Source organism: Crocodylus siamensis, chromosome 1 (genome assembly GCF_052110815.1).
Source record: "Crocodylus siamensis isolate JL-2025a chromosome 1, ASM5211081v1, whole genome shotgun sequence".
Taxonomy (NCBI): domain Eukaryota; kingdom Metazoa; phylum Chordata; order Crocodylia; family Crocodylidae; genus Crocodylus; species Crocodylus siamensis.
In genome coordinates this window covers 195,095,212-195,114,420 of record NC_143395.1, presented here as the reverse complement: position 1 = coordinate 195,114,420, position 19,209 = coordinate 195,095,212, and the positions used below count along the sequence as shown (strand labels likewise).

Genomic DNA, 19,209 nt, shown 5'->3' with positions numbered 1-19,209 from the left:
TTACAGGATGCCATAATATTAACAACTTCATTCAGTGAGTCTCAGGTACAAATGGGATGTGAAATGTAGGTGGTATTAGATACAAGTTGCAAGGTATCACTTTGCTCAAAAGTTATGGCTAAGTTTTTAAAATTAAAATCGTAGAAGTCTAACTTCCTCTTAGATACCACAGTGACAAGCCTGATCTAAGTGACAAGCCAGGCAGAAATCTAGATATAATGTTTGGACAGGAGTATTACTGAGAAAAAAAGAAACACAACAGAAGTTTACTTAAGCAAGGGCTCCAGGGATCTGATAAAAGGTATTTTGAAACCTGCATTGTCCAACATGTGATGTTAGCCTTCTCCACTCTGCTGTTCTAAATAGCCGCTATCTGTTAAGATGTCACATGTATATACCACCTTGTTTTTCTGCCAGGCTAGGCAGGCATCAGACAGTAACAGCTTCCCGCCAGCACTTTAGCAAGTGAGAACAGAGCCTTCTGTTGCCATAAAAAACTTTTTAAAGAAGAACTATAAAAAGACCTCTCATGTATGAACTGACTGTGTGCGTTTCATTCATAATAAAGAGAGGCCAGGATTTCTGAGGGTGACCTCTTTTATTGGATCAACTACTTGCTGGTCTAAATATTAGACAAACTTTTGAATGTAAGACATTCTTCACTGAATGTCAAAGATGAAGAATGTTTTGCATTCAAAATCTTGTCCATCTTTATCCCAACTACATAGCTGGTCCAATAAAAGCTAATCACCCCAAGTAGTCTTTGCCTCTGGCATAATCTGTTGACCATCATGGCTACATTACTCTTGCACCACCTTATTTATAACACACACCTGGATGGATAATTAATATGAATTTTGCTCAGTGGTCACTGGAACTTCTGCAAAAAAACCTGGATGAAGTATTAAATAGATGGGATATTTTAAAGACAGGCATATCCAGCTCATCTGATACGGCAGGCTGGATCTGAAACGCAGGGTTTCTCACTGCAGCTGCCACAGCTGCTGTGTCGGTGTCAGCAGCCAAAGCATCACTAGCTGCTCAATGTCCCCCAGCCACTGCGTCAGCAAAGCCAGCATGCTCAGGCACCAGCTTAGCCACTTGGAAAGTATATGTGGCCCTGTTTTAATACAATAAAAGCCGATTCAGGATCCAAGTTAAAAGTCAGTCAAAAAGTTCAGGATCTGGCCAACATTTCAATAAGCAGCTAGCAGGAGATCAGGAAAATGTTGCAAAGTTCTTCAGACAGGTTGTATTGTGCTGACAGGATTGATGGTACTTTTACTAAGATGTTCAATTGTCGATTTTTATGAGGTCATATGGATAGGGATGACCCCGACTCAGGCCAGGGGTTGGACTAGATGACCTAGGGAGATCCCTTCCAGCCCTACTCTATCATTTCTATGAAAACTGAGGTACCGTGCCTGCCCACCACTGCATTGTCAAATATTCAGTTCTTAGGGGTGAATGGGTAGGGTCTGCAACAAAACAATCAGCTCAACCTCATTTTCACTTTAAAGCTTGATATGAATAATACAAGCTAGATCTTATAGGCCACAGTCAGAAGCTGGTATCTAAAGCACTGCATACTGGATACCGAGTGTTGATGACAGAAGAACTGGTCAGTCTCTGTAAAAAAAAACGAGAGCCCTTTCATTATTCTATACAGTGCCGTTAGAACAAAGATTTGATTGGCATCCATATTCAAGGTGGCTATCAGCCATTTTATTTTAAAAACACATTGTGTCATTCAGCTCCCCCTGCCTTACAAAAATGCTCCTGTGGTTCTGCAGTAGCTGATGAAGTGCTTCCCAAATGTGCTTTTTGAAGTAATGGATTTCATCTCTCTACTCCTGCAACACGCTCTGAGATGACCAAGAATAATTAAAGCTTTGGTCATCAAACAAGCTTTAGTTAAAGCACCACTGCCACCATTCTGAAGTATGGGGATGCCGATACACAAGACGCAGAGGCTAGCTGGAGCACACCAATTAGCATGCTCCAGCAGACTATTAAAATTGAGTCTGCTCTGACATGTCATAACTACATCACATCGGAGCAGCCTCCCAGCATCTACGAACACCCCAAGGTTCAATGAGAGTCAGAACTTTGCACCAGCTCTGCTGGAGCTGCAGGTCAGGACTGATGCAGAGGGCAGGGAGTTATCTGCTGTGCTCAGCACAAACATCACCTTGGGGCTGTAAACTGGCCTTTGCTTGCAGAGTGAAGGAAGGGTCTCTCTTGTCTGGTTTAATCTGATTATGTGACAGACATGGGGCTTGAGATCTCTTTTCTTTCCCAGCCATGCAAGAGCTGTAATCATACAGACAGCTTCTGTGCAATTCCAGCTCCTCCAGCAGTTTCACAAATGCCTTTATACTGACCTGCAAGGCAGCATCTGCATCATGTCCAAAATAAGATTCTTGTTACTATGAGCAAACAAGGGTCTTCGGGTAAGTGTGATCTCTTTTATTAGACTAAGTAGTTGGAAAAATTGTTCTTTGCAAGCTTTAGGGCATAAACCCCCTTCTTCAGGCATAGGGAAAGCCTGCTGGTGTTTGTGTACTCCCCTGGGTGGAATAGAAGTCAATATGCAAAATGTAGATCTGTGAAAATGCAAATGTGTGGCTGGAAAGATTAGAAGGGATGGGAGACATTAGGTAAGAGACAGGTAGCTGGGGGAAAAGAGGGCAATGTTGAGCTCATGATGGAATGTAGTTGGTAAAATGTAAAGAGGTTACCTGAGGTTATGGCAGGCAGGTTATAATGTACCATAAATCCAGTGTCTATATTTAGTCCATGATTTTTGTATAGCACTAATGTAAACCAAGAGCAGCTCTCAGTCTGGGGGACTGTACAGGAGGTGCCACTTCTAAGCACTGAACAGAGGGAGATCAGCAAAGACGCACCCCTCTGCTTCAGCCTGCAGGCTTAGACTGCTGCTTACGACACAAGGAACTTGCTAGGAAGGGGTGGGAGGGGGAGAACAGCACAAGGGAAAGGCCACCAAAGTTACTGAGATTTGATCCCAATGTCACTCCTACCCCAGAGCCACTGGATCTGGCCTGCAGAGCCGGGGGCGGGGTTTGCACACACCATGCCACAGCCAAGTAAGTAACCAAGGGGGTTTGCTTGCATTGTGGCTGGGCAGTACACTGGGTCAACTGCACCAGCCAGTCTGGGATTCAAGCAGGGCTGATGCAGTCCACAACTCCAAAACACTTTGTAATTAATTCAGTGATATAGCATCAATCACACTAACTTCACTCACATCATCCACACCTAAGCCAGACCCTAATGTCATGAATTGGACTCTTCTGGGAAGTTTCTGCAGGCAGAGGCATGATGTGGAACCATCTCCCACAGTTCTAAATACCATGTTAACACAACAAGGAGTATGGTAACAATGAGGACTCCTGCTTGTGCAAAAGGCTTACCTTTTCAATGTCAACCAGCTCTGTCTCATATATCTCTGCAATGGTGATGTGATGCTTGGCAGCAATAGTAAACCGGCCCTAGGAGGAACACAAATGGTGATGCATACAGGGTTTTCTCTCTCCCTCAAGTATGTACATCTTTAAATACAAAAAAGTGGTTAATCAAGCCAGGTTGCAAGATACGCATCTAAGCTGTTACACGACAGGATACCAACCAGTTCTTCACGCCCCTCCAGCTTCCCCACCCTAGCAATGCTGCTTCTTACCATGTCTGTGTAAATATCAATAGCTGCATTTAAGCAGTTGATGGCCTCTGCAGCGTAAGCATTTGGGGAAAAAAAAAAAACCAGAGTCAGCCAGATATTTAACAGTTTCACCTTCCATGCATCTAATCAGACCACCAAGCAAAATGGATGGCTTCAAGTGGCCACCTACCCAGGCTCTGGAAATACAGGCACACAGTCCATGTGACCAAAATACTGATCAAACAAAGCCCTCTCAGGAGATGCATTGTGTGGACAAAGTGCACCCATACCTGAACATCTGCTCAAGCTGAATGCTTGGAGTTCATGGAGAAATGTACTGCCCATATGCAAAACTGATTCTTTGTCCTGACAACATTTTGGCATTAAAAAAATTAAATCTTCAAATCTGGGGTGTGAATGAAAACAGTCCCTTCCTTGCTCTACCTATCCTCCGGACCCATTACGTTGCTTCTGAAAATTCTGCACAAAAGAAACAAGACTTCAGGGTAATAGAATACCTGCTGCTGGTAAATTCACAAGAGCTCTGTCAATATTATTAGTACATAAAACAGAAAAGCAGCTCACATTAGGACTGGTTTGTTTGCAAATTTAGAAGAAGTGACAGGCAACAACAGTGGCAATCTTCTCTGGTGTTGGGCACAGCCTGCGCACAGCGCTGGTCGCAGGTGGTTGTGGCAGCCTCCTCTCATCCACGGTGATAATCTGGGGGCTTGCACCTCCGGGAGGGCTGCCGGGCTGTGCCAGACTCCTCTGGGGATGCAAGCCCCCGAATCTGCGCACTGGATGAGAGGAGGCTGCTGCTGCCACCTGGGACCTGCACTGAAGCCATGTAAGCCCGGCTTTGAAACTTGAAACATTTTGAAAGTTTCAGAATGTTTCAAGTGCCCTCATTTCATTTCGAAGTTGTTTTTGTTTCATTTCAAATTTCGCCGTTTCAAGCTCAAGACATGTCAAAGCAGCTCTGAAACGAGACACCCAGCAAAATTTTGCACAGCCCTGCCTCTTTCCACTCCCCACCAAAAACTGGCATCTCCTAAAATGTGTACAATATGTTACTGTCGTCTCACAGTCCTGCTTCTTTCTGGGGTGATCAATCATCATAGGCGCTCACCAATGACAAGAATGTTATATCCTTTACATGATCTGTTGTGAAATATGCAGACATGCTATTAGTCCATGTTGTGCAACACAATGAAGCCAAGATGCTCATTCATCCTCTCAAAAGGGCCCTTCCATACTACAGTGTATCTTTGCTCCTACCATTTAGCTGTGTTGCCTCTCATAGGAAATAGGTGAAGTGCTCAGATGTGATTAAGATCTACTCAAAGACCAACTGCCTTAGTCTCAAGACCTCCTACCTCTGCAGAATGTAGATATGGTACACTGAAAGGAAAAAACTCAGAGTTTGGCTTAAGGAGTTTAAAAAAAAAGTTTCACTGATAACTGGTGCAGATCATCTTTCATGCAGGTAAGTGATCAAGCTCTGGTTTCAATACTTAAACCAAAGGAAGAAACACCAGCAATGGCTTGAGCACAAGAGAATGAGGTAATATATCTGGGTATTTCTTACAATAGAGCCCCAAGGTCCCAACCATAGGTAGGTAAAAATACTGAAACAGAATTAGAGACAGCTGGCATTATCTGCACTGCTTACAAGGCTCATTTTGTGCTGGCACTTTGGTGTGGTACAGAACTAAAAAAGTGATTCCAGCAACCGTTGAAGCTTAACAAGGGAGAAATAGATTTGTGCATTGCACAGCCTGGAAACTTAATGAGTCTCCCAGCAGAACAGTGACTGACGATTGCTCAGGAAGTCAAACAGGATCTCTGTGGCCTGATATGAAGCACCCTTATCACTGCTGGAGGTTTGTGCATCCACCACACTCCTAAACTTCCTTGGCTTAGGAAGAGACAAGGTCCAAATTCTGCTCCCAGTTACCCCACAGTAAGACTAGAGCAACTGCTGGAGTCTCCCAATTCACTCTGTATTCTGTTGATACTTGCATACATTTAGTCTGGCTCACAGCATACAACAGAAACAAATACATATTATTTCCTTAAACTTGCAAATCTCCAGATGTGCACATGGGTCAAACCAGATCTAATGCAATCCAGCTCGTGGAAAAGGAGTTGTACTTCAAAATTGAATTAAATCAGGTACAGACAATAAATTTAGCACGACTTGCAGAATCTTAAATAAAATATTGCTTGTTCCCTTCTTCATGAAGAAGCTGGTAGTCTAAGACTACACTTCTCAGTACTGTGCAGAAGACTATAGGGAAGACCAAATAAGTAGCTCAAAACAGGAACCCAGCATGCCTGTTACTATGCAACTAACAGGATTTGCAAAACCTTGGATGGCATTTCCTTTGCTTTACCTTGTGGATCTGCTTTTTTGTAAGCGTTCCCAGCATCCACAAAACAGGTGGCCGAGTCATGTTTACTCTGTAGTTGCATATGGAGTTTGGCTGCCTGACAGAATGCATTTCCTGCAGCTAAGAGAGAAATATGGTCAACAAGATCTATATGCATCATACCATTTAAATTTATGACAGTCCTGACAACACAAAGATGAGTATGACTGCTTTCAAAGTACCCAAGGAATTTTGAAGACATACAGCAACAATGATATACGTGCCTTTTCTCCCAAGGATCAAGCTTGTGCTGTCAGATACACATGCACCATGGCAGGATTGAGAGACTTAAGACAAGGTAATACTGATTAACACAGTAGGTAGAGTACTGTTATCCTGCAGCATGCAAAATCATGGTGCTATCAAGCTAATCATGATGCAAGAACAAGCCATAAAAACAAAGCTATTTGTGGCTGCACTCACTTTCAAAAGGCAAAACCCTGACTGCAAGTTTAAAAAAAAATGCTGTTGACTGCTTAACTACTTTGCTCTACTCAGACATAGGCTTCCCCTCGATAAAAAGGAAGGCACGTACCAACGTTCATGTCTGCATCTGCAATATACTGTTGTTAAAGCAGCTTACTGAAAAATTTAGGATCATGCAGTCTGTTCCTTCCACAGGTGCAATTTGCATGTGAAAGTCTGGAAGTGAAAAGTGCTCCTCTGGCAACAGCTGCAATTTGTGTGCTTTCTGTGAAGCGCAAGTCAACAATAGGTGCATGGAGGTGCCATATTTTCTTCACATATACATGCACGTCCCACCCCCCCACCAAAAAAGAGCCCCCAAACTTAGAGTGTGTGTATTATGCAAGGAAGCTGATCTTTTTGCCCAAGATAGAAGCATGTTGCTTTGATCCCTGCTCCACAGTGCTGGTAGCCATTTAGGCAGCTGAAGGAGTTAAATGGCCCATTGTTTTTCACTTCACAGATGATAAAGATGTCTCTCCTTTTTAATCATCTTGAGGTTCCACTAATGAAACTAACCTTCCTTATTAGGGAAATTCTACCAACTGCTACAGCTTCTGGTCTATCCTCCTATTTCATAGCTCTTTGGCTCTTTTCAAGATCAGAGGTCACCCATGAAAACCAGATGTAACCAGTACCTAGGGTTTTAGTTAAGAAAGGGAAGGTGAATCAGCTGAAGATTAGACTCTGTCCTTGTACTCTGCAGTCATACCTTTGGGGAAAAAAATTATTTTCTTCATAATGCTTTTCATAAACAAAGTGCATCTTATGGTTGGAGGTTTTGTATGCGATAGAACGTGGTACTCTGATTTGCAGTTGCATTTCACCCTATGGATGCCAAACTGCTGATGCAAAGTGCCTGAAAAACAGAAGAGCCCCTGGTCCTTGAAAGCTGATGACACTACAATGACCGTTTCTGTCTGAGCATGATATTTATCAGTTCCCAAGTTCACTGTGTGCTACTCAATTCATTTAGAGGAAAATTTTTCAGACACAACAGGCACTCTACTACCACCGACTGTCAATGGGCACTGGGGACATTTTGAAAGGCTCCCCCATACTGCTGCATTTTCAGGCATGATTTACACACACTGGTAAAACACTATAAAGTCTCTTTTTCAGTCTCATTTGCCAAAGGAAACAAAGGAATTTCTTCCCAGTATATGGCATTTTCATTCCCAGCTTGTGGAAGTCTAAAGAGATGCCATTGTATTGAACTCCCAGTTATCCTTTCCACAGAACCTCCAAAGTCACCTTGGAAAAATTTTTCTCCTACGTATTCCAAGGTGCAGTACCAAGGGGAAGGTCAGAGGTAGCTTGGCCATTGAAAGCCTCTGGGTAACAGTTAGAGGGGAGAGAAACAGTGGGGATGTCATGATGGGCATCTTCTACCAGCTTCCGAACCAAGAGAAGGCAGTGGACAAGTTTAAACAACTGATGGAAGTGTCCAAATCACAAGACTTGATTTTCATGGAGGACTTTAATTATGTGCAGTGCACAAGCAGTCTAACAAATTCCTTGAGTATGTTGGGGATAACTTTGATTCAGGTGGTAGAGGCGCCAGCGAGAAGGGAAGCTCTTCCCAAGGAATTGTTTGAGAATGTGAAGGTAGAAGGTAACTTGGGTGGCAGTAACCATGAAATATTAGGAGGAGTTCAAGATCCTAAGGGGAGAAAGGAAAAAGAGCAGCAAAATAAGGACACTAGTGGAACCCCAAACCTTAGACACAGGGACCTAACGGCAGAATCCTTTGGGAGGCAAGTCTGATGGGAAAAGAAATCTAGTAAAGCTAGCTATATGTTAAGAAGCCCCTTTTATGGGTGCTGGAACAAGCTAACCCAATGCAACAGAAGAATGGAAAGTGCAACAGAAAGCCAGCCTGTCTAGACAGCAGTCTCTTCAAATGTGTTGAAGCTCAAAAAAAGAATTTTATAAAAAGTGGAAATTTGGTCATAGCTCTAAGGAAGAGTATAGAAATATTGTAGGAGATATACAAAGAGAAAAATTAGGAAGGCTAAGGCATTTGAGATGCAGCTGGCAAGGAACATAAAAGAAAATAGAATAATCCCTTAGAATAAGACCAAAGAAACCATAGGTCCTTTATGGAATAAGAGAAGGCAACCTAGTTATGGATGTTGTACAGAAGGCTGAAATATTTAATGTCTTTTTTACTTCAGTCTTCACAAATAGGAGCAGCTGCTACCAGATGATGAATGCAGTTGGCAGCAAAGACAGGGAAGGAAACAAAACAAGAAAGAACAGGCATGGGATGACTTTGAGAAGCTAGATGATTTGAAGTCAGCAGGGTAAGATGGGATGCACCCGAGGGTGCTAAAAAAGGCACAGGCTGCCCACTTTTAGAGCCACGGAAGCTGGGTAAAGTCCCAAATGATTGGAAAAGGATGAATATAATGCCCAGCTGTAAGAAAAGCAGAAGGAGGAGGATCGGGGGAACTAAAGACCAGTCAGCCTGACTTTGATACCTGGAAAGATCATGGAGTAGGTCCTCGAAGAATTTATTGTTAAGCACTTAACCTGATCAAGAAGAATCAAAAAGAATTCACCAAAAGCAAGTCATACCTGACCAAACTTATTTCATTCTATGATAAAAAGGTAATAGATGTAGTGGATGGGGAAGAGTAGTGAATGTGATACATCTCAACTTTACAATCAAGGCTTTTGACACGGTCTCCCATGACACTCGTTAACAAGTTAAGGAAATACAGATTATACGAAAGTACTGTAACATCAAACATGATGGGTTGGATCATCATGGTCAACAAGTAGTCCTTAATGGCTCAACATCTAGTTGGGTGGAGGTATCAAGTGACATTCCCTAGCATCTGTCCCAAGTCCAGTATTACTCAATAACTGCATTAATGATTTGGAAAATGGGTTCAAGTACACACTTAGCTAATCTGCAGATGACACCAAGTTCGGTGGAACTGTGGACTCTCTGGAGGGTAGGGCTAGGCTCCAGAATGACCTGGCTAATACTGAAGAAATGGTCCACAAATAGATCAGGCAAGATTCAATTAGGACAAGTGGAAAGTCCCACACTTGGGAGAGAACAACTGCATGCACAAATACAGGTTGAGGAATGACTAGCTATGCTGCAGTACTACAGAGAAGGACCTACTGGTTACAGCAGAACATAAGCAGAATGAACCAACAGCATACTCTGGCTGCAAAAAAAGCCAACATACTGGTTTGTATCAACAGAAGTGTCACTTGCAGATCAAGGGAAATAATTCTTCTGCTCTATTCAGCACTGGGGAGCCCCAATCTGGAGTACTGTGCCCAGTTTTGGGCCTCTCACTTCAAAAAGGATGTGGACAGTTTGGAAAGAGTTGAAAGCAGAGTAACAAGAATCATTAGGGGCCCGAGAAGCAAGATTTATGAAGAAAGGCTGAAAGAGCTAGGGTTATTTAGTCTGGAGAAGACTATGGGGAATTTGATAACAGTCTTCAAATGCTTCAAGGGAGATAGAGGTGTGCTTTTTTTCTGTGGCCATAGGGGGCAGTACTAGGAGTAATGGCCTCAAGCTGCAGCAGGAGAAATTAGGCTGGAGTTTAGGAGGAACTGCCTGCTTATGAGAGTGGTGAAGCCTTGAAACAGTTTACCGAGAGAAACTGTCAAATCGCCATCCCTGGAAAATTTTCAAGAGCAGTTTGGATATTTGGCTGGAACGGATGATCCTGCTTTGGGCAAGGGGCTGGACTAAATGACCTCATAAAAGGTGCCTTCCAGCACTACTTTCCAGTGATCCTATATTTGCAGCAAAATTTTCCTTCTACCACTGAATACGGGGTACAGCATTTTGAACACTATGCGGGTAATGATTATTCACTCTGTACAATAACAGCTCTTCTCTACAGCACCACAGGGGAGAACTGTTCTCTTTGTGCCTTGGGACTTCCAGCTCATCTTGAATATCCCTTTGGTCTCTGGCCCCAGGAAGAGTGTACTCTGCAAGCCTCAAAAAGCCTCTCAGCTAGCCCAGGGCAGCATCTCCTTTGTACACAACTCATTTCAATTTGAAAATCATAATGTGAACTCAGCCATGTTAACTCAACATGGGAAACATTTAGGTCACCTCCCTTCCTCTCACTCTCCTGATACTTAATTCATTCCAGAGGATCCTGTGGTGGCTTGATGGTACACATAAATTACACTGCCATAGTCACAATTCCCATGGAAATGCACTAGGAAATGGAACCGCACAAGTGAAGTTTGTAACAGAGCACTTGAGCATTCAGAGGTCACAAAGCCATCTGAAATGTTCTGAACCAATTAAGCCAGCATTCACCTGGGTATAAAAAGGTTTGCTTTGCTTACATTTTTGCTGTCTTAGTTATTTCTGAGATTTCTCTTCCCCCTCCCCCTGCCATATTATGCAAGAAACAAAGCACAAAAGGGAAGTGTAAAAAAAAAAAGCTGAACGCCTCCAAGGATTGCTATCCTGACCTTGCTTTCCTGCATGTAACTTTTCAGCTGATAGAGGTTGTCCTCTACAAGAGGAATCTCAAAAAACTTTAAATCTTTTCCTAGAATTAACCTTACTAGTGAAATAAATAGCACTTACCATTCCAATTTTTGGCTATCTTGAACATGTTTGCAGCCCTGGTATACATTTCACAGGCTTCTTCAACCTTTGTATTTCCTCTGGAGAAGTGAGAGAGGATGCAAGTCAAGTTACATTGCGCATCTGTATAATACAGTCATTCAAAGAAAGGCTAAGATCCCAGTGTAAAACGCTAGATTTTTTATTCTCATTTATTCTGCCAACTTAACCCTTACGACAGTGAACAAGTCATCCTACTGGCTACCCAAGTTCATGGTGCTCACTCAAGTAAAGGTTTGTGTTCCTTGGCCAGGTGAGTGCAATTCTGATAGCCAGGGTAGCGGTCCTGAGGAATCCATGCAAGCATCAGGTCCCACAAGAACAGGGACAGGACTGTAGGAATTATATTCCTCTGCCTTCTTAGGTCATGCTGGCTTCGTCTCAAAGGCACCATTCCTAAGAACATTAGTCCATTATAAAATTTATTAACTAGGTTCAGAGCTTAAAACTGAATCATCCCTCATCACATTTCCAAAAAGGAATTGCATGCGAGCGTAGCCAGAATTGCAGAGGATCAGACCAGCCCCTTGCTTTACATATTACGTTGCCTCTGTGTGAAGTATATTCCTCTGCCGAGTCATGTCAAGTTCTAGCTCCAATCAAATGTACCTTTTTTAATGCAAGCACTGAAGCCCAAGATGCAACTTCTACCAGGAGTGGGGTAAGCCTGAATCATTGGGATGTCTCTAGCACAGGATCATGTGGCAGTGTCAGAAAAGCCCAAGAGAGCTAGTTACTACAGTAAAAGAGATGCTTGCAGATTTTTTTTTTGCCAGACTCGCTTAGATGCAGTCCGTAATGACAGACAGACAGTCTCAGTCCATAGTGGTTTACCCCTTCTGCTGTTTTCACTACACATTATCAGTGTGCCAGCAAACCATGATGACACCCACAGCCTTGCATGCTAGGACTAACTGAAAGGACAACTTTGGGATCTGATCATATGGGGCAAGAGGCATAATAGCAAGCTTTTTAGCCACAGCAAGGCTGATGGGTTTTGATGAGGATGTACTGATGTTTTTGCTGGTACCTGGGGGGGGGAAAATCTCAGAAGTTCCCAGCTACAGAGTCCTGCTCTTCCCCTCAAGATAACACTGATCACCGAATTAAAGTGTCAGGAAGTACTTTCCCCCCTCCCTCCCCCTTCACCCCCCACCGCAGGTTATACTGGCATGACCAATATGGGTTTTGAAGCACGAGGCATAGTCCTTGTACAATCCTCTAGGCATACAATCACCAATTACTGTATTTTCTCATGAACATCATGCATTTTTCCCCCAAAACAGCTGCTGAAAATGTTAGTGTGTGTTGTACACGAGAAATAAGGCAAGAGCAGTTGCTGCATAGAGGGAGGGGGCAAAGGTTAAAGTAAAAGCTGAGGGCAACTCACAGGGAGAACAACAAGCAGGGCTGACGGCCTAGCTTCCCCTACTCCATTACTTACTGCAAGAAAAAAAAAAAAATTTCATTCTGCCTTTCAAAAACAACATACGTATTATATTCTGGGGCATGCCGTATGTGAGAAAACATGGGGCACTTCCCTCTGATTGCAGTAGCAAGGCACTGGGTACTGTAGGGCACTCTTGATGTGAACAACAAGGTACAATTGCTGGAACAAGGGCTTGAAGACAAATTTTGGGAATCCTGCAGGCAACCATTTAACCAAGAGGAGTAGATTTCAAAATGGTGGCAGTGACACTATCCAAAGCTCATCGAAAGAGCAACGACAGTGTGTTGGAGCAACCCTGCTGCTAGCATATAGACACCCAATGCGTGTATTTATGAGTCATCTTAGATTCTCCATTACTCCTGCTGCCAACTCCACTGCATCCAAGAGCTGCACTCAACAAAACAGACTAGTAACTGCCCTGGGGCCAGACACAGAAACGTGACTTCAGCTTCTAGGAAAGAGGTATCCCTCTAGACCACTGCTCAGGGCCTCAAGATATAGTCCAGTGTTCTCATTTCAGATGCTTTAGCTGACTGGAAGGTGACTGACCAAGCATCATGATCTGCAGTGCTAAATACAGCACAGTCTTCACACTAAACCCTGAATTGCCAGTAAAATTGCTAGCAAGTTTAAGCTTTCCAAAGCAATCAAAAATTGTTACAACCTCACTTATCATGCACCAATTCCCATTCTTTATAAGTGGACTGTTTCAAATTCCCAGGTCATCACACAATCCATTTCACCAGAAGTCTAGCTGCTCAGACTGCAGGGAAAACTCTTGTCTGTCTCAATGTGCTAAAGACATTCTCCTGTCCTGACCAGGTGGGAAGAAAGGAATGAGGGGGAGAGGGCAAGATGGAAGAAAATAACTCCTAACCCTACCTCCGCAAAGACAACCAAACACCAAAACAAACCCCACCAAGAGAAACTCACTCCAATTCGCATTCAATTTGGCAGCTGTAAAAGGGCACAATATACCCCCCAAGATGAAGTACTAATTGATGTTCCAATCTAAGCCATGGAATTGATAGTCTAGAAATGGATTGCAAAGGTTTTACACTACAGGCATACCTCAGAGATATTGCGGGTTCGGTTCCAGACCAGCCGCAATAAAGCGAATCACACGAATTTTCTGGTTTCCCAGTGCATATAAAAGTTATGTTTACACTATACTGTAGTCTATTAAGTGTGCAATAGCATTATGTCTAAAAAAAAAAAAAAAAAAAAAAACAAAAAAACAATGTACATACCTTAATTAAAAAATACTTTATTGCTAAAAAATGCTAACCATCATCTGAGCCTTCAGGAAGTCATAATCTTTTTGCTGGTGGAGGGTCTTACCTCGATGTTGATGGCTGCTGACTGATTAGGGTGGTTGCTGAAGGTTGGGGTGGCTGTGGCAATTTCTTAAAATAAGACAACAATGAAGTTTGCCGCATTGATTGACTCTTCCTTTCACAAAAGATTTCTCTGTAGCATGCGATGCTGTTTGATAGCATTCTACCCACAGCAGAATTTCTTTCAAAATTGGAGTCAATCCTCTCAAACCCTGCCGCTGCTTCATCAACTAAGTTTATGTAATATTCTAAATCCTCTGTTGTCATTTCAACAATGTTCACAGCATCTTCACCAGGATTAGATTCCATCTCAAGAAACCACTTTCTTTGCTCATCCATAAGAAGCAACTCCTCATCCATTAAAGTTTTATCATGAGTGTCACAGGAGCACTTGGGTGCCCTGTTCCTATGAAGGAATAAGGGCTGCTGAAGCTCCCTGAGACAGCACAGGTGTTGGTTGCCGGAGCAGCCAGGCTGGTCACATGACCAGAAGGAGGCAGGGCCGGGCCTTTATAAACAGCCCAGGCCAAAGCCTAGCAGCAGTTCCTGTCTGGCAGCCTGAGGTGCAGGAGCTCTGCAGCAGAGCAGAGGCCAGCGGTGCAGCCTGAGCACCCAAGGGGCTGCACCATGGTAAGGGTGGAGAGAACCCTGACGGGGAGGCCTTTGCAAGAGAGCCAGGTGGGCCTAGATCCTATGTTATAGCCTGGAGGCTTATTGTTGTGTTACAGCCGGCTGGCTTATGGTTCTGTTGAGCTATTGTTATACCAGAGGACCGGGCGAGGCTGTAGGGGTGGAGGAGGCCTCATTTAGAAGAGCCCCAGTAGAGTGGGGGTGCTCCCAGTGCCAGAGTGTGGTGCTACATAGCGGGGTATACTACCCCAGCCCTGGGGAGGGGCACAGTGCCAGTGAGGGCACCGTAGCTGGGGTGCAAGACCCCAGCCCTGAGAAGGGGCAAAGAGGATTTTGGAGCCAGGCATAGCTAAGGCCACCTGAGCCCCACTTGCAAGGAGCACCAGTGAGAAGCCCAGGGTAGGGTGCTACTATAGAGACGAGCCTGGAGAAGGCGAGTCTGCGATTAGAGAGAGCCTGGAGAGGGCGAGTCTGCAGAGGGACAGGCCCCAGTGGGGGGGCACCATCTGTGCGTGGAGAGGCCCCAGGAGGGGCGAGTATACTGAGTGGACCCCAGGAGGGGGGCGGATATAATTAGTAGGCCTGAGAGGGCTAGCGGATAGAGGAGCGCTGGTTGCGTGACAAGCCTGGGGTGCCAGTGAAGGGCGCATACAGAAAACTGACCAGATAACGTCCGGTACATCTGTGAGGCTTGGGGCATGCTAAAAGGGAGGTTGGAGGCACGCATAGCCCATAAGGCTGGGGTACACCAGGTCACTCCCTATGGAACGGGGGACAGTACAAGCATAGCACAGTGTCCAGGGTGATAAGAAGCAGCCTCCCTTCCAGAACCATATAACAACAAGACGTGGCAGGCGAGTAAGAGGGTGCTGAACTGCCTACTTGGCATGGCAGGGGGTGCTAGAGAGGGATCACAGCCGCTCCTGCGCCCCACTCCATGACAATGAGATTGCAGCAATTCAGTCACATCTTCAGGCTCCACTTCTAATTCTAGTTCTCTTGCTATTTCCACCACATCTACATTTACTTCCTCCACTGAAGTCTTGAACCCCTCAAAGTCATCCATGAGGGTTGGAATCAACTTCTTCCAAACTCCTGTTAATGTTGATATTTTGACCTCCTCCCATGAATCACGAATGTTCTTAATAGCATCTAGAATGGTGAATCCTTTCCAGAAGGTTTTCAATTTACTTTGCCCAGATCCATCAGAGGAATCACTATCTATGGCAGCTATAGCCTTACGAAATGTATTTCTTAATAATAAGACTTGAAAGTCAAAATTACTCCTTGATCTATGGGCTGCAGAATGGATGTTGTGTTAGCAGGCATGAAAACAACATTAATCTCATTGTACATCTCCATCAGAGCTCTTGGGTGACCAGGTACATTGTCAATGAGCAGTAATATTTTGAAAGGAATCTTTTTTTCTGAGCAGTAGGTCTCAACAGTGGGCTTAAAATATTCAGTATACCATGTTGTAAACAGATGTGCTGTCATCCAGGCTTTGTTGCTCCATTTATAGAGCACAGGCAGAGTAGATTTAGTATAATTCTTAAGGGCCCTAGGGTTTTTGGAATGGTAAATGAACGTTGGCTTCAACTTGAGGTCACCAGCTGCATTAGCCCCTAACAAGAGAGAGTCAGCCTGTCCTTTGAAGCCAGGCATTGACTTCTCTCTAGCTATGAAAGTCCTAGATGGCATCTTCTTCCAATATAAGGCTGTTTCGTCTACATTGAAAATCTGTTGTTTAGTGTAGCCACCTTCATCAATTATCTTAGCTAGATCTTCTGGATAACGTGCTGCAGCTTCTACATCAGCACTTGCTGCTTCTTCACCTTGCACTTTTTTGTTATGGAGATGGCTTCTTTCCTTAAACCTCATGAACCAACCCTCTGCTAGCTTCAAACTTTTTTTCTGCAGCTTCCTCACCTCTCTCGGCCTTCATAGAATTAAAGAGAGTTAGAGCCTTGCTCTGGATTAGGCTTTGGCTTAAGGGAATGTTGTGGCTGGTTTGATCTTCTATCCAGACCACTAAAACGTTCTCCATATCAGCAATAAGGCTGTTTCACTTTCTTATCTTTCGTGCGTTCACTGGAGTAGCACTTTTAATTTCCTTCAAGAACTTTTCCTTTGCATTCACAACTTGGCTAACTGTTTGGCACGAGAGGCCTAGCTTTTGGCCTATCTCGGCTTTCGACATGCCTTCCTCACTAAGCTTAACCATTTCTAGCTTTTGATTTAAAGTGAGAGACGTGCGACTCTTCCTTTCACTCGAACACTTAGAGGCCATTGTAGGGTTATTAATTGGCCTAATTTCAACATTGTTGCGTCTCAGGGAATAAGGAGGCCCGAGGAGAGGGAGAGAGACAGGGGAACAGCCGGTCGGTGGAGCAGTCAGAACACACACACACACAACATTTATCGATTAAGCTCGCCGTCTTATATGGGTGCAGTTTGTGGCGCCCCAAAACAATTGCAATAGTAACGTCAGAGATCACAAATCACCATAACAAATATAATAATAATGAAAAAGTTTGAAATATTGTGAGAATTACCAAAATGTGACAGAGACACGAAGTGAGCAAATGCTGTTGGAAAAATGGCGCCGATAGACTTGCTCAACGCAGGGTTGCCGCAAACCTTCAATTTGTAAAAAAAAAACGCAATATCCGCGAAGCGCAATAAGATGAGGTATGCCTGTACAAAGTGAGCAGAGTAGGGGTATGGATTTGGGCCTGTTCACAAAGTGTGATGGCAACAGCCAGGCCGTATCACACTAACTATATAAAAGATGCCTACATAGCCCAGTCTTCTGTGAATTTAAAATAAACCACTAATTAAAAGCATATGCACACACACACACACATCATTCTCCAAAACACATCAGCCCATGTGGTACAGATACTGTATAGCAAGTTGCACTTAACTCACGTATTAGTTTTTCCAGCATTGTTGATCCAAGTGTTTCCAATCTCAGATTTTAGCTTACAAATGCCAAATCCCATCTAGTTCCATAATTCTTCCCTGTTCTATGCAAAACTCTCTATACAAAATACCATGGAGTTTTGTGGACAGAATAAGAGTAAAATACAAGCCTTTAAATTCTCAAGGCAACTGTGGTTTAAAGAACTGTTGGTTGGAGGAAAGGGGAGGGGATGCTAGCAGCCAAAGACTCTACTATTAAAATTAACATGCTGAAGATGTTAAACAACAAACTCTAGCTGTCACTCATTCACTGGCAACTCTTTGGACAAGTCACATTACAGTGTTCCAAAACTTGCATGTGGCCAACTCACCATGAACACGCAAGATGCCTACAGCCTAGTCTTCTACAGACCTCAAACTAGAATATAGACTTAAAAAAAAAAAAAAAAAAAAAAAAAACAACCACAACACCAACCCACCCCACAAAAAAAGAAGAAACCACACACAGAGACATCCACATTCAAGTCAGTGGCACAGACTTAGTGCAAGCTGCAATTAAATCAAACCTTAGTTTGTAAAATGGAAACACAGTACAACCTAATTATATACCACAGTTTATAACACCTCCCCACTTTTAACAATCCCAAGAGCAGAATTTAATCTCTTACGATACAATAAATTGACTAACCCTATTACACTGAAAACATCCTATTTTAATGAACTTCTCTTGGTCCCATGCGAGTTTTTTTACAGCAAGGTTGTACTTTAATAGGTTGAATTCAGGGATGCCAAGAAACTCATTTAATTACTACTTCAAACACATTCCTGATTAGGAAACACAAATGTACATATCCTAACACTATACAAATTTATGGGAATGCTCTCCGAGTATTCCCCAACAGACTACACAAGTCTCACTAGACCCCATTCCAGGAGGACAGCGCAACATGCTATAATTTCTCATTTTGCCAGGCTATTATGTTAATTATACATTGATCTAAATGGTCTCCAGACCCCAACTTCACATAGGATATTTTTATGTTGGCAGGGGGAAAAGAGGGGTTGGGGGTTGTGTGCGTGAGCTTTGTCTCTCCCCCACAGCTACAAGAACACTCAAGTTTTATTAGTATACATACAAATCTTATGTTGAAGAATAGAGGCATTTTCTAAATCAGAAAAGTACTGTTAAGCAAATGCCTCAAAATATTCAACACCCGGCTTCTCAAAAGCCGTTATTTTTTTCTACTCCAAGGTTAGCCTCTGATATTTCTAGAGGATGCCATTGTAATAAATACAACCATCATTACCGTCTAGACAAGATGAAGATGCTGACAGTGTTTAACGTCATGTGCTTTTCTCAAAACACAGATAAGGGTTGCTACCAATGTCCCCACTAGGCAGTCCGTAAAGTCAGAGACTGGATTCTTGCAGTGTGCAAATCCAACATAAAAAACAAATTTTGGTGTAGAAAAGGTTCCAGAAGAGTTGTTTCTATGCAACCTGTGTCAAATTCTTCCTTCCTTTATACAAGTATAAAGTGACCAACCTTCAGGGAGCAAACTGGGTCTCACAACCTCACAGACCTCTAGAAACAAAGCAATAAGCAAATGGCAATAATCTCCAGAGTTTGTGCACCCAGGATCATAGCATATTGAGCCAGG

The 19,209-nt window shown here is 43.4% G+C and overlaps 1 protein-coding gene across 2 annotated transcripts in view; it reads right to left on the bottom strand.

Moving 5' to 3' along the window:
* The window catches only part of NAPB (NSF attachment protein beta), a 49,659-nt gene that overhangs the window by 12,921 nt on the left and 17,529 nt on the right, over window positions 1–19,209 (bottom strand). Inside the window, exons 2-5 of one of the 2 annotated variants that reach the window (XM_090051816.1) lie at window positions 11,168–11,247; window positions 6,082–6,198; window positions 3,704–3,750; window positions 3,438–3,515 (exon numbers count right to left, since the gene is read on the bottom strand). In XM_090051816.1, the coding sequence (XP_089907942.1) occupies window positions 3,438–3,515; window positions 3,704–3,750; window positions 6,082–6,198; window positions 11,168–11,247 (322 nt within the window). Of the gene's footprint in view, window positions 1–3,437; window positions 3,516–3,703; window positions 3,751–6,081; window positions 6,199–11,167; window positions 11,248–19,209 lie in introns of those variants that run through there. The other variant, XM_090051826.1, reaches the window with a different exon arrangement.